At 34.7% G+C, this 11,664-nt stretch overlaps 2 protein-coding genes across 2 annotated transcripts in view; both read left to right on the top strand.

The window, feature by feature from the left end:
* Positions 1 to 10,793, top strand: part of LOC125866572 (pleiotropic drug resistance protein 1-like) — a 25,305-nt gene extending 14,512 nt beyond the window's left edge. The window contains exon 20 of the mRNA XM_049546842.1: positions 10,676 to 10,793. Coding sequence (XP_049402799.1) covers positions 10,676 to 10,699 — 24 coding nt within the window. The 3' untranslated portion in view covers positions 10,700 to 10,793. The remainder of the gene's footprint in view (positions 1 to 10,675) is intronic.
* Positions 3,985 to 10,793, top strand: LOC125866571 (pleiotropic drug resistance protein 1-like). The gene is made up of 19 exons (XM_049546841.1): positions 3,985 to 4,428; positions 5,041 to 5,161; positions 5,262 to 5,435; positions 5,620 to 5,779; positions 5,881 to 5,957; positions 6,022 to 6,075; positions 6,173 to 6,565; positions 6,655 to 6,936; positions 7,027 to 7,343; positions 7,417 to 7,577; positions 7,648 to 7,908; positions 7,985 to 8,160; positions 8,239 to 8,571; positions 8,651 to 8,941; positions 9,219 to 9,302; positions 9,387 to 9,748; positions 9,843 to 10,014; positions 10,085 to 10,339; positions 10,439 to 10,793. Exons 1-19 carry the CDS (start codon positions 4,055 to 4,057, stop codon positions 10,697 to 10,699), a joined length of 4,308 nt encoding a protein of 1,435 aa, XP_049402798.1. The 5' UTR covers positions 3,985 to 4,054; the 3' UTR covers positions 10,700 to 10,793.
* Positions 10,794 to 11,664: the final 871 nt, after the last annotated feature.

Genomic DNA, 11,664 nt, shown 5'->3' with positions numbered 1-11,664 from the left:
ATAAAAGCACCAGAGGAAGTTGTTGATGAAGATCACCATTTGCTTTACAAGCCCTTTGATGGTTCCAAATATCTTCCATTTTATATGTCAGAGGGTAAACGCGGCGTTGTTGCAACTCTCGAGAGCTTTTGTGGTGTCTCAGCTAATACTCCAAACTTGTCTTGATACAGACTTTTTGATTGTCCGCCCCTCTCTTGGTTCTAATAACCCTCTATCTTGTAATAATTTTAAACTAGTAGTATTTTACTTCAGATCTAGCTTCTTTGGAGTTTGTTAACATTCCAAACTTGTCTTGATACTGACATTTGATTGTTGGCCCCTCTCCTGGTTCTACCCCTCTATCTTGTAATAGTTTTATACTAGTATTTAAAGAGCGTATCCAGGATTTTGAAATGATGGGTGCACTGTTATAAAAAGGTTGATCTATGATATAAATTTGATCGGTTCAACATTTAGTTTTTTAGTACCGAAAACCATTAAAATTTTAAAATTATAGGTTTAAAATTAATTATTATATACATATATACACACACACACACATATACCAATTACTACTTAGAGAAGTGTTATATAATTTTAGAAAGAAAAATAAAACAAGATAAATATAAAATTCAAATTTCTAACCTCGCGGAGAGAGGTGCACCCAGTCATAATCGCATTATGTGATACTTCAAGTGTGGGTTCACACATCTATATTTCAATATTTTTTTAAAAATATAACACTACTATATATGATCTCGAGAGGGGACCATGGGTTCACGTGAATCCGGTGACCCCACTTAGATACGCCTCTGTTAATTTTCCTTGTGTAATCAAGAACTTCTTGGGTATTTGTCAACATTTTAAACTTGTCTTGATATACTAAAGTCTTAATTCCTGTTTTTTATCCAATTAAATCATCTTCGCTCCAAATATGATATTATTTGAATGTGCATGGGTAAATATTCCACTTGACAACTTGTTATCGTCCGCTAGGGTGTCAAATATGGCCCAAAAATTTGTCAAAAGTGAAATATTTACTTGTGCCATTTTATTCAGGTTAACTTTGAAAAATTGACAAGACAATTCTTGGGGTTTTGAACCTGGACAAAATGAAAAATGTCAATTTTTGGGATTAGACCTAAGAAACAATCCCAAAAATTGAGTAAATGTTAATGTACTTTTTTTGTAGTTACCAAGTTTAATTTGTATTAGCCAAAAGAACCTTCCATCATCATCTAGGTATATAGGGCATTGACAATTGAGCATTTTTAGTACCACAAATTATTTTCTGTGTTCGCTTTTATATGTCAACTGTTAAAAAATAGATATACTTATTATTTGTTCCATTTAAAAAATTTAACTTATAATTTATAGTTTAAGAATATTAAATATAATTATTTATTAGAACATTGAATTTATTATATATAAAATAGTTAAATTGACATTCTATTTATTATTTCTTAAAAAAGGTGCTAAGTCAATAGTAAACAAGTAAAGATGAACATAGTGATTAATATCTTTTGAAAATGTTAGACTACATATGTTTATCGTGTAATTTATATTTTGATTCTAGTTATAATTATTAACATATAAGGTAGGGGTCTGGCCTAACCCCGCCAACGAAATGACTTCAAATAGAAAAAGAAAAAGTTCATCGAACATAAAGTCAATAGAGTAAGTACATATAGTAATAGATTAGGGAAGGTGGAGATATATGATATATTAATTGTATATCTATAAATCAAATGTTTTAGGCCTCAAAATTTTAGAGGCCTAAATTTTTACAAGTAGTGATACATATGATTTTTTTTTGTATGGATTGTCTCTATTTTAGGGTGGTCATAGTTTTAATTTCTATCCTATTTTTAATTTTTATCATTGTTGCTTATTTAACAAAAATATAATTGATCTAATAACATGACCTAAAATATGGCATAAAAGGTCCACATTTTATTTCAATAAATTTATGATTTATAACTTTTAAGTATGTATATACGTGTAATGCACTTATACTAAACCAGTATTAATATAATTGATAAGTATCCAAATAATACATCAATGATAAAAATCTTTTTTTTTTTTTTGGCAAAAAGTTGCCGTTTAAGGACAATACTTTGTGGGTTGGAAAATAATTAAATGGTTATTAACAGCATTATTAAAGAAAACAAATAGCCAAAACGTAAACCTTCATTTAATAGAGATGATTGTGGTAATCAATTAGGGGCATGATATTTGTATAATCTTATTAAAGTAAAACAACATAAATAAAAGATAATACTCTTATCAATATACATAACAAATAAAAAGATTTGAATTTTTTAAAATTACTTACGCAATATCTTACCTAAAATCAATAATACGCAAAGAGATACAACTTGAGGTGGCAGGACTAAGTGCCTAATTAACCTCCTCAAAATATGAATAAGAGTTGGACATGCCTAACTCTTTACGATACAGAGTTTAAGATCTTTTATTAAAATTTGACTTCAAATAATCAATTTTATTGAATTGTTTCTGATCGACTAAGGAAAAGATATTAGAAGAGTTCCCACTAGATTTTTAATTGTTTATTCTGACTTTGTAATCTCTAGATGATGTAGAGTACAACTAAAAATAAAATAAAATAAAATAGATTGGACCCAACATAAATATATAGGATCAGTAGCAAAATATTTATTGTTCCAACTTCCTAGTAATGTCATTCTGGAAAAAATTGATGGTTTTGGATGCTGATATACTACAATATACTCCCTCTCCCTCTATCCTTAATTACTTGTCCATTTTTCCTTTTATAGTTGTTCCTAATTACTTGTCCATTCTGACAAAACAAGAAAGGACAATTTTTTTTTACTTATTATACCCTCAATTAAATGATTAATTACTTTGAAAAATGTAAANCTTGTCCATTTTTCCTTTTATAGTTGTTCCTAATTACTTGTCCATTCTGACAAATCAAGAAAGGACAATTTTTCTTTACCTATTATACCCTCAATTAAATGATTAATTACTTTGAAAAATGTAGAACTTTTCATCTACTTCATAATTAATAGGGTAAAATAGTAAACTCACTATGTCATTAATTGTTTTCATAATTGGTGTGTCAATTCAAAAGTGGATAAGTAATTAGGGACAGAGGGAGTATAACCAGAATGGCCAATAAAGTAGAGTTGTTACATCGAAAAATCGAATCAAATAACAAAAACAAATCAATTGAGAAGACTTTTTTTTCGTTGTTTGGTTTGGTTAGGTTTTTTTTTTTTTTTGGTTTAATATGACACATAAGGCCGGTTTGTTTGGTTTGATTTTCAATTTAAAGAATGGACAAATTTCAATTTTAAGCAAAAAGTAATAGAAAAAATCCGGACCAAATCAATTAGATAAATACCAATCTAAAAATCATAGTTAGTTAGTTACACACTTTTGGCTTGTAGTAGTACTTTGCCTTGACATTCTAATTTGATTTGTAATCTTTATTTTGATATATAAGTAAAAAACTCAATTTCATGTTAAAAATAACTTCGCGTTAAATTATTCATCACTATTTATTACAATTATTACCATCAAGATCTATTGGTAAACAAACATTTTTCTTAAAAATTAAATACTTGATAGTGTTATGCTTGAATATAGTTGCCAAATTAAATATCACTGCTAACCTCATTTTCAACATGCTAGAACTTTCTGTTTGTTGAGCTCCGAGCTTGTGGTCCTTCTTTGAATGTGGGTACAATTGTGGGAGGGACACATTTCCAGTTATCGTATCCACGGTAAATGCTGGATAGCCAAGTGCAGAGAGGATAGCTGCTGAAAGCATCTATGAACACAGCTAGCAAATTGTTAATGACAAATAGTCCTTTTTTTTTTAGTCCCCGGCCGCTAGCTACTCTTTAGGTGTGCACTAGTCAATAGTTTTAGAAAAAGTATATTTAAAAGAATTTGGGCAAAATTAGTTTTTCTAAAACCATATAATATTCAATTGCATGCCCCCATCCTTTTTGTTCTTGCTACTATATAATAATCCCTTAGCTTTTAAACTTTAGCAACACACTTAACTAACTTTGTTTGGTTCAAAATGGAGCCAACTAATTCAAGAGGTACTAGTTTGAGAGAAAAAATAATTAGGGGAAGTAGTTTGAGAGGGAGCTCAAGTTCAAAGAGGAATAGTACTAATAACTCCAGGTGGAGTGGCCATGATGGGGAGATTTTTAATCGTTCAACGAGAGACGAAGATGATGAAGAGGCTCTTAAATGGGCAGCTCTTGAAAAACTTCCAACGTTTGATCGTTTGAGAAAAGGTCTCTTGTTTGGATCACAAGGTGCATCTGCTGAAATTGATATACATGATATTGGTTTTCAAGAAAGAAACAAGTTGCTTGAAAGGCTTGTCAAAGTTGCAGATGAGGATAATGAGAAGCTCTTGTTGAAACTCAGGCAAAGAATTGACAGGTAAGTGGATGTATATATCTTCTGTCATCTTTGATGAACGAAAAATAACTATATAGACGACACCATTTAACTGTGATTAAATATCAGCAATGTTCGTTAGGAGTCTTTAGGACTTGTTAGAGATATATACATACGTTGTTAGAAGCTTGTGGTCTTAAATATGTCATAATGTGGCAGTAGAACTTCTGAAACTCGCTGCCTTAAACATGTCATATCACTTGTGTGGCTACAGAAGTTTCTCACGAAAGGTAGAATAAAAAGCTAAGTTTGGTGTTTCTAGGTATAAAAATGTATCATTCTTTCTGTAATGAATTAATAAGGAAATATTAATATGCAACTGAGACATATGTAAACAAAGTGGCATGAATAGTGAGGATTCATATAGTCAAATGTCTTGCTTACAAACTGAGACGTTGTAGTTGTTATGCTGTTGTTTATCTAAGACTAATTTGTTTTTATAATATTTAATTGAGACTGACTTAAATGGAACGACATGGACGATGATGATTCATATTGTCATTAGTCCGACTTGGTTAGAATTGAGACGTAGTTATTGTGATGCTGTTGATTATCTATGACTAGTTGTTTGACAATTCTTTTTTCTTTTCACAGAGTTGGGATAGATTTGCCAGAAATAGAAGTAAGATATGAGCATTTAACTATTGAGGCAGATGCATATATAGGAAGTAGAGCTTTGCCTACATTTATCAACTTTATCACTAATTTTCTTGAGGTAAAATATCTAAAAGAAAATCTTGATTTCGAATCTCAGTTCTCTTCAACAAAAAGGATGTTTGTAACTTATTTTTTTGTTTTGTGTTTTGGATTCATAGGATATGTTGAACTCTCTCCATATTCTACCGAGTCGAAAGAGGAAACTCACTATTCTTAATGATGTGAGTGGTATCATTAAGCCTTGCAGAATGACTTTGCTTTTAGGACCTCCAGGTTGTGGGAAAACTACTTTTTTATTAGCTTTGGCTGGAAAGCTTGACTCTGCCCTTAAGGTAACACCATTAGTTCTACATATCGAAGGGATTTAAGTTATATATACTGACTGCAAAGATTAGTATCATTTTTATCAGTTCAACAATTATTATGTTCTTATCATAGACTGTCAATGCATAGAACTTAAACTCCAAACCAAATGTTTGTATTTGGTTGTTTTTTTTTCTGTTTTTCCGAAATCAGGTTACTGGAAAAGTGACCTATAATGGACATGAAATGAATGAATTTGTGCCACAAAGAACAGCTGCTTATATTAGCCAGTATGATTTACACATTGGAGAAATGACTGTGAGAGAAACCTTGGAATTCTCTGCCAGATGCCAGGGAGTTGGCTCGCGTTATGGTTATATTTCAAACTTCTGGTTCAATAAAAATCATTTTGTGTTGAAATTTAACTAACGTAGATTGATATATCGATTGATATTTCTCGGAATTTTTTTGTAGAGATGTTGGTTGAACTGTCAAGAAGAGAGAAAGCAGCTAAAATCAAGCCAGATCCTGATATTGATATTTTCATGAAGGTAAGCAACTAGAATATTTCCTTTCTCGAAAACAAATGCTTATAATTATTTTGTGACAATGTAGGCATTAGCAACAGAGGGACAAGAAGCCGTTTTTGTTACAGATTATGTTCTGAAGGTAACAAAAATTGATGTTCACTATTTTCTCGAAATTCCCAACGATCAGAAGGTGGAAGAAAATTTGATAACTGAGTGATTCGTGTATTCTACTGCAGCTTTTAGGACTGGATATTTGTGCAGATACTATGGTGGGAGATGAAATGATAAGGGGTATTTCAGGAGGACAAAAGAAGCGCGTGACAACCGGTGAAATGCTTGTTGGACCGTCGAAGGCACTTTTCATGGATGAAATCTCAACTGGATTGGATAGTTCCACCACTTACTCAATAGTGAAATCTCTAAGACAATATGTGCAAATCTTGAACGGAACTGCTGTGATATCTCTCTTGCAGCCAGCACCGGAGACGTACAACTTGTTTGACGACATTATTCTACTATCAGATGAAAAAATTGTCTATCAGGGCCCTCGAGAGGATGTCCTTGGCTTCTTCGAGTCCATGGGCTTCAGATGTCCTGATAGAAAAGGCGTGGCCGACTTCTTGCAAGAAGTATGTCTTACAAGAAACTACAAAACTAATAAGGTTGACAAGCAATGATCTATTTCCCTTCTGATGGTGAAAATTTAAATTTGTTGCAGGTGACTTCAAAGAAAGATCAACAGCAATATTGGGTGAGGAGGGATGAAACTTACCGGTTTATCACCTCAAAAGAATTTGCTGAGGCATATCAATTGTTCCATGTTGGGAGGAAACTCGCGGATGAGATTGCAGCTTCATATGACAAGAGCAAAAGCCATCCTGCTGCTTTGTCAACTCAAAAGTATGGTATAGGGAAGAAACAACTCTTAAAGGTCTGCACTGAACGAGAACTCTTACTAATGAAGAGGAACTCATTTATTTACATCTTCAAGTTCATTCAGGTGATCACTTGTCTATAAAAATATTAAATTTTCACGTCTCCGGCTCATCATATTTGCTTGCAAGTACTAATGCCTCAAATCTGTTCGCAGAATATGATTATGGCAGTCATAACAATGACCCTCTTTTTCCGTACTAAGATGCCCCATGATACTATAGAAGATGGAGGAAAATATGCTGGTGCCCTCTTCTTTATAGTCATTCTGATTATGTTTAGCGGAATGATTGAGATAGGCTTGGTAATTTACAAACTTCCTATCTTCTATAAGCAGAGGGACCTTCTGTTTTTCCCTTCATGGGCTTATGCAATGCCCTCATGGATACTCAAAATCCCTATAGCATTTGTTGAAGTTGGCCTTTCGGTGTTCCTCACTTACTATGTAATCGGATTTGATCCAAGCCCTGTAAGGTAAGGTTAAAATAAAGATGATGCAGTATAAATATCAGGTTAACTTCAACAGTTTCCTTTTTTCCTTCTGCAGATTATTCAAACATTTCTTGCTACTCATATTAGTAAACCAGATGACATCAGGAATGTGCCGCTTCATTGGGGCTGCTGGAAGGACCATGGGAGTTGCAAATACATATGGAACATTTGCTCTGCTTTTACTATTTGGATTGGGTGGATTCGTTCTTTCACGAGGTATATTTGTTGATTTATGTGGTTGTAGAAGCTTTTATCTTGCTAAAACCGACTACTGCTAATATTGTAGATGATGTGAAGAAATGGTGGATATGGGGTTACTGGTCTTCACCGTTGATGTATTCTATGAATTCAATTCTTGTGAATGAATTTGATGGGAAAAGGTGGAAACACATTGCACCAATTGGAACTGATTCACTCGGAGTTGCAGTTGTAAGATCCCGAGGGTTCTTCCCAAATGCATACTGGTACTGGATAGGTGTCGGTGCACTTATTGGATTCACAATCATCTTTAACATCTTCTACAGTCTTGCACTCGCTTATCTCAACCGTGAGTATCTTTAGAGTTTTTCCATTTATTTTTCCTTAAAGGTGAATACATTGAATGTTTAGTTGACTATCTACAGCATTTGGTAAGCCGCAAGGTATGATATCAGAAGACAGTGATGATGCCAAAACAACGAGCACTGAGAAAGAAGTGTCCACTAGTGAGGGCCAGAATAAGAAAAAGGGAATGGTTCTTCCATTCGAACCACATTCCATCACCTTCGATGAAGTAACATACTCTGTTGACATGCCTCAGGTAACTAGCTGGAATTATTATAGGATCAAATATTATGATACTTTCCAGTGATACTGAACTTCCCAATGATACTTCCAGGAAATGAAAAATCAAGGTGCTACTGAGGATAGATTGGTTCTTCTGAATGGTGTAAGCGGAGCTTTTAGGCCTGGTGTTTTGACAGCATTGATGGGAGTTAGTGGTGCTGGAAAAACAACGTTAATGGATGTATTGGCCGGACGAAAAACAGGAGGATATATTGAGGGTAGTATCAAGATATCTGGCTATCCGAAGAAGCAAGAAACATTTGCACGTATATCTGGATACTGTGAACAGAATGATATCCATTCACCTTATGTTACAGTTTATGAGTCATTAGTATACTCAGCTTGGTTGCGTTTACCTTCTGATGTTGATGAAAAGACCAGAAAGGTTGGCTCCTTTTGAATATCAGTTAAATGCAGTTAATGTGGAAATCATATGACATTTCCTATTTAATATCCTTGTGCAGATGTTTGTTGATGAAGTTATGGAACTTGTGGAACTTACACCATTAAGGTCAGCGTTGGTTGGTCTGCCAGGAGTCAACGGTCTCTCAACCGAGCAACGCAAAAGGTTGACCATTGCAGTGGAACTAGTGGCAAACCCCTCTATCATTTTCATGGATGAACCAACTTCGGGGTTGGATGCAAGAGCTGCTGCAATTGTTATGAGAACTATTAGGAACACAGTTGACACAGGAAGAACCGTTGTTTGTACCATCCATCAACCTAGTATCGACATTTTTGAAGCCTTTGATGAGGTGAATTTAATAAATGTGTCTTCTTTCTCTTTTGATATCTTTACATAGTATCAGAGCCAAGTCCATCCCCGTTTGGGATCACGGTCCACACTCTAGTTGGGCTTGGGACTGAAGGGGGTGTTAGAGTGGGTAAAAGTCTCACATTGGTTGGGGAATGGACTAGTGATCTGCTTATATGGACTTGGACAATCCTCCCGTCAAGAGTTAGCTTTTGGGGTTGATATAGGTCAAGGTGACATATTTGTACAAATACTAATATACAGACCACTCTTTGCAGCTATTTCTAATGAAACGAGGAGGAAAAGAGATATATGTTGGTCCATTGGGTCACCATTCTTGCCATTTGATCAGATACTTTGAGGTAAGTTGTCTAAGCAGATAAATGAGCCTCCCATTTTTCAAGTTAATACGATCGAATAACAAAACTAATTCTTCTTGTATTCAGTCAATTCCTGGGGTAAGTAAAATACACGATGGCTACAATCCAGCAACTTGGATGTTAGAAGTCACAAATTTGGCTCAGGAAACGATGTTGGGGGTTGATTTTACTGATTTATACAAGAAATCAGACCTTTATAGGAGGAATAAAACATTGATTAGTGAACTTAGCGTGCCTCGCCCTGGTACAAAAGACCTGCATTTCGACAATCAATACGCACAACCATTTTGGATCCAATGTATGGCTTGCCTTTGGAAGCAACATTGGTCATACTGGCGTAATCCTGCTTATACTGCAGTCAGATATATCTTTACAATCTTCATCGCCTTGGCCATTGGGACAATGTTCTGGGATCTTGGTAGTAAAGTGTAAGTCCCTAAACATATGACGAAAGAAGTACTCATATAGTCTGGAAAATACTTTTAATTTTTAATGCTAAAAGCTTATTTCTGTGTGTTATAGGGGTAAGAAACAAGACCTGTTTAACGCTTTGGGATCAATGTATACTCCTGTTTTCTTCCTTGGTTTTCAAAATGCATCATCAGTGTTGCCTGTTGTAGCCATTGAGCGTACCGTATATTACAGAGAAAGAGCTGCTGGATTGTATTCTGCCATCCCCTATGCCTTTGGACAAGTAAGCAGATGATTTAACTTCTTACAAGCCAATCTCCGGTTTAAAAAGTCTAAATAACTCTAATCTGCAGACTTTCATTGAAATACCGTATGTCTTTGTGCAAGCTGTTTCCTTTGGTGTTATTGTCTATGCTATGATTGGATTTGAATGGACAGTGAGCAAGTTCTTTTGGTACTTGTTCATAATGTTCTTCACTCTCTTGTACTTCACCTTCTATGGTATGATGAGCGTTGCCATTACCCCAAATCAACATGTTGCGCAAATTATCTCTGTCTCCGGATATGGAATGTGGAATCTCTTCTCAGGATTCATTGTTCCACGACCTGTAAGTTCTTGAAACACTTCCATTTTGTTCACATGAAAATCAATTTTGGAGCTTGAAAATGATGACATGTTTTCATTGTTTTTTCTTTTAAATAACCAGAGTATGCCCATATGGTGGAGATGGTACTATTGGGCTGATCCTGTTGCCTGGACATTGTATGGTTTGGTTGCATCACAATTCGGAGACCTCCAAAACAAAATTACTGATAGTGATGAAACAGCCCAACAATTCCTTAGGCGTTACTTCGGGTTCAAGCATGATTTTATTGAAGTAGCTGCAGTTGTGACTGTTGCATATGCTGTTGTTTTTGCCGTCACATTTGCTTTGGCTATTAAGGTTTTCAACTTCCAGAAAAGATAGAAGAGCTTACCTGCTGAAGATATACATGAGGAAAATTGAAGAAATGCTTATAAAACTAGTGTATTCAGGTTACCACTTGAAGATGTATATATATATATATATATATATATATATATGATCGATTGTTTGGTTTTTCGTGTCGAAGGTGATCTGTCAAACACCCTTCGCTGAATAATTGTACCCTTCGCTGAATAATTGTACCGTGTTTATAGGTCAAATATTGCTTCAATATGTTAGCATTTGGAACTTCAGAGAAAAAACTATAATGTTTAACTTCGTCATCCTTCTCTGCTTGCCCCCTAGCTTGAAATTTCACATTTATATGATTTCTATGTCCCATGTTGCAATGGATTTTTGGCTATAGATATTGCTAACCTGTTGTCAACCTTAATGACAGTAGCTTCACTGGGATTTTGCTCCAGATCACTTAGAATCTTAGAGCCTGATTAGTTGCACCAGCAGCGGGGTGATGTACGTATTCTGCTTCTGCAGAAGATTGAATTACCACCTCTTGCTTTTTTGAATTTCATGAGAACATGCCTGAACCAAGTGTATAAGCATATCAACAAGTGCTTTTCATATCATCAACGCTTCCTACCCAATCACTATCTGAATAACCCATCAATTGCCCTTGCTCTTCGTTTTAAAACCAAATACCATAATCAACAGTTCCCTTGATATAACTTCAATGTCCGTTTAGCTACACCAAGATGAACTTTGACTTATAGCATGCATAAACCTCGACAGAAGACTTGTCGTGGACATGAGATCAGGTCTTGTTGCGGTCAAATATAGAAAACTAGCAATTGTACTTCTATAAACTGTTGGATCAGTCATATCATCCTTCAGACTTCGAAATCTTTTCATTGTGAAACCAGTAGGGTCGATTCAGGCTTGCACCCCAAAAGCTAGCTTGTGATGAGAAGATTGTGCAAGACCATATAAGAAAGTTGAAGGCCAGTCCA

Source organism: Solanum stenotomum, chromosome 6 (assembly GCF_019186545.1).
Source record: "Solanum stenotomum isolate F172 chromosome 6, ASM1918654v1, whole genome shotgun sequence".
Taxonomy (NCBI): domain Eukaryota; kingdom Viridiplantae; phylum Streptophyta; class Magnoliopsida; order Solanales; family Solanaceae; genus Solanum; species Solanum stenotomum.
This window is presented reverse-complemented; position numbering and strand designations above follow the sequence as displayed.

Excerpts from the sequence above, each read along its gene's own strand:
- LOC125866571 (XM_049546841.1), top strand. The coding sequence starts at position 4,055 with ATGGAGCCAACTAATTCAAGAGGTACTAGTTTGAGAGAAAAAATAATT. Across the intron at positions 4,429-5,040 it reads CTCAGGCAAAGAATTGACAG|AGTTGGGATAGATTTGCCAG; the intron begins GTAAGTGGATGT and ends TTCTTTTCACAG. Across the intron at positions 5,436-5,619 it reads AGCTTGACTCTGCCCTTAAG|GTTACTGGAAAAGTGACCTA; the intron begins GTAACACCATTA and ends TTCCGAAATCAG.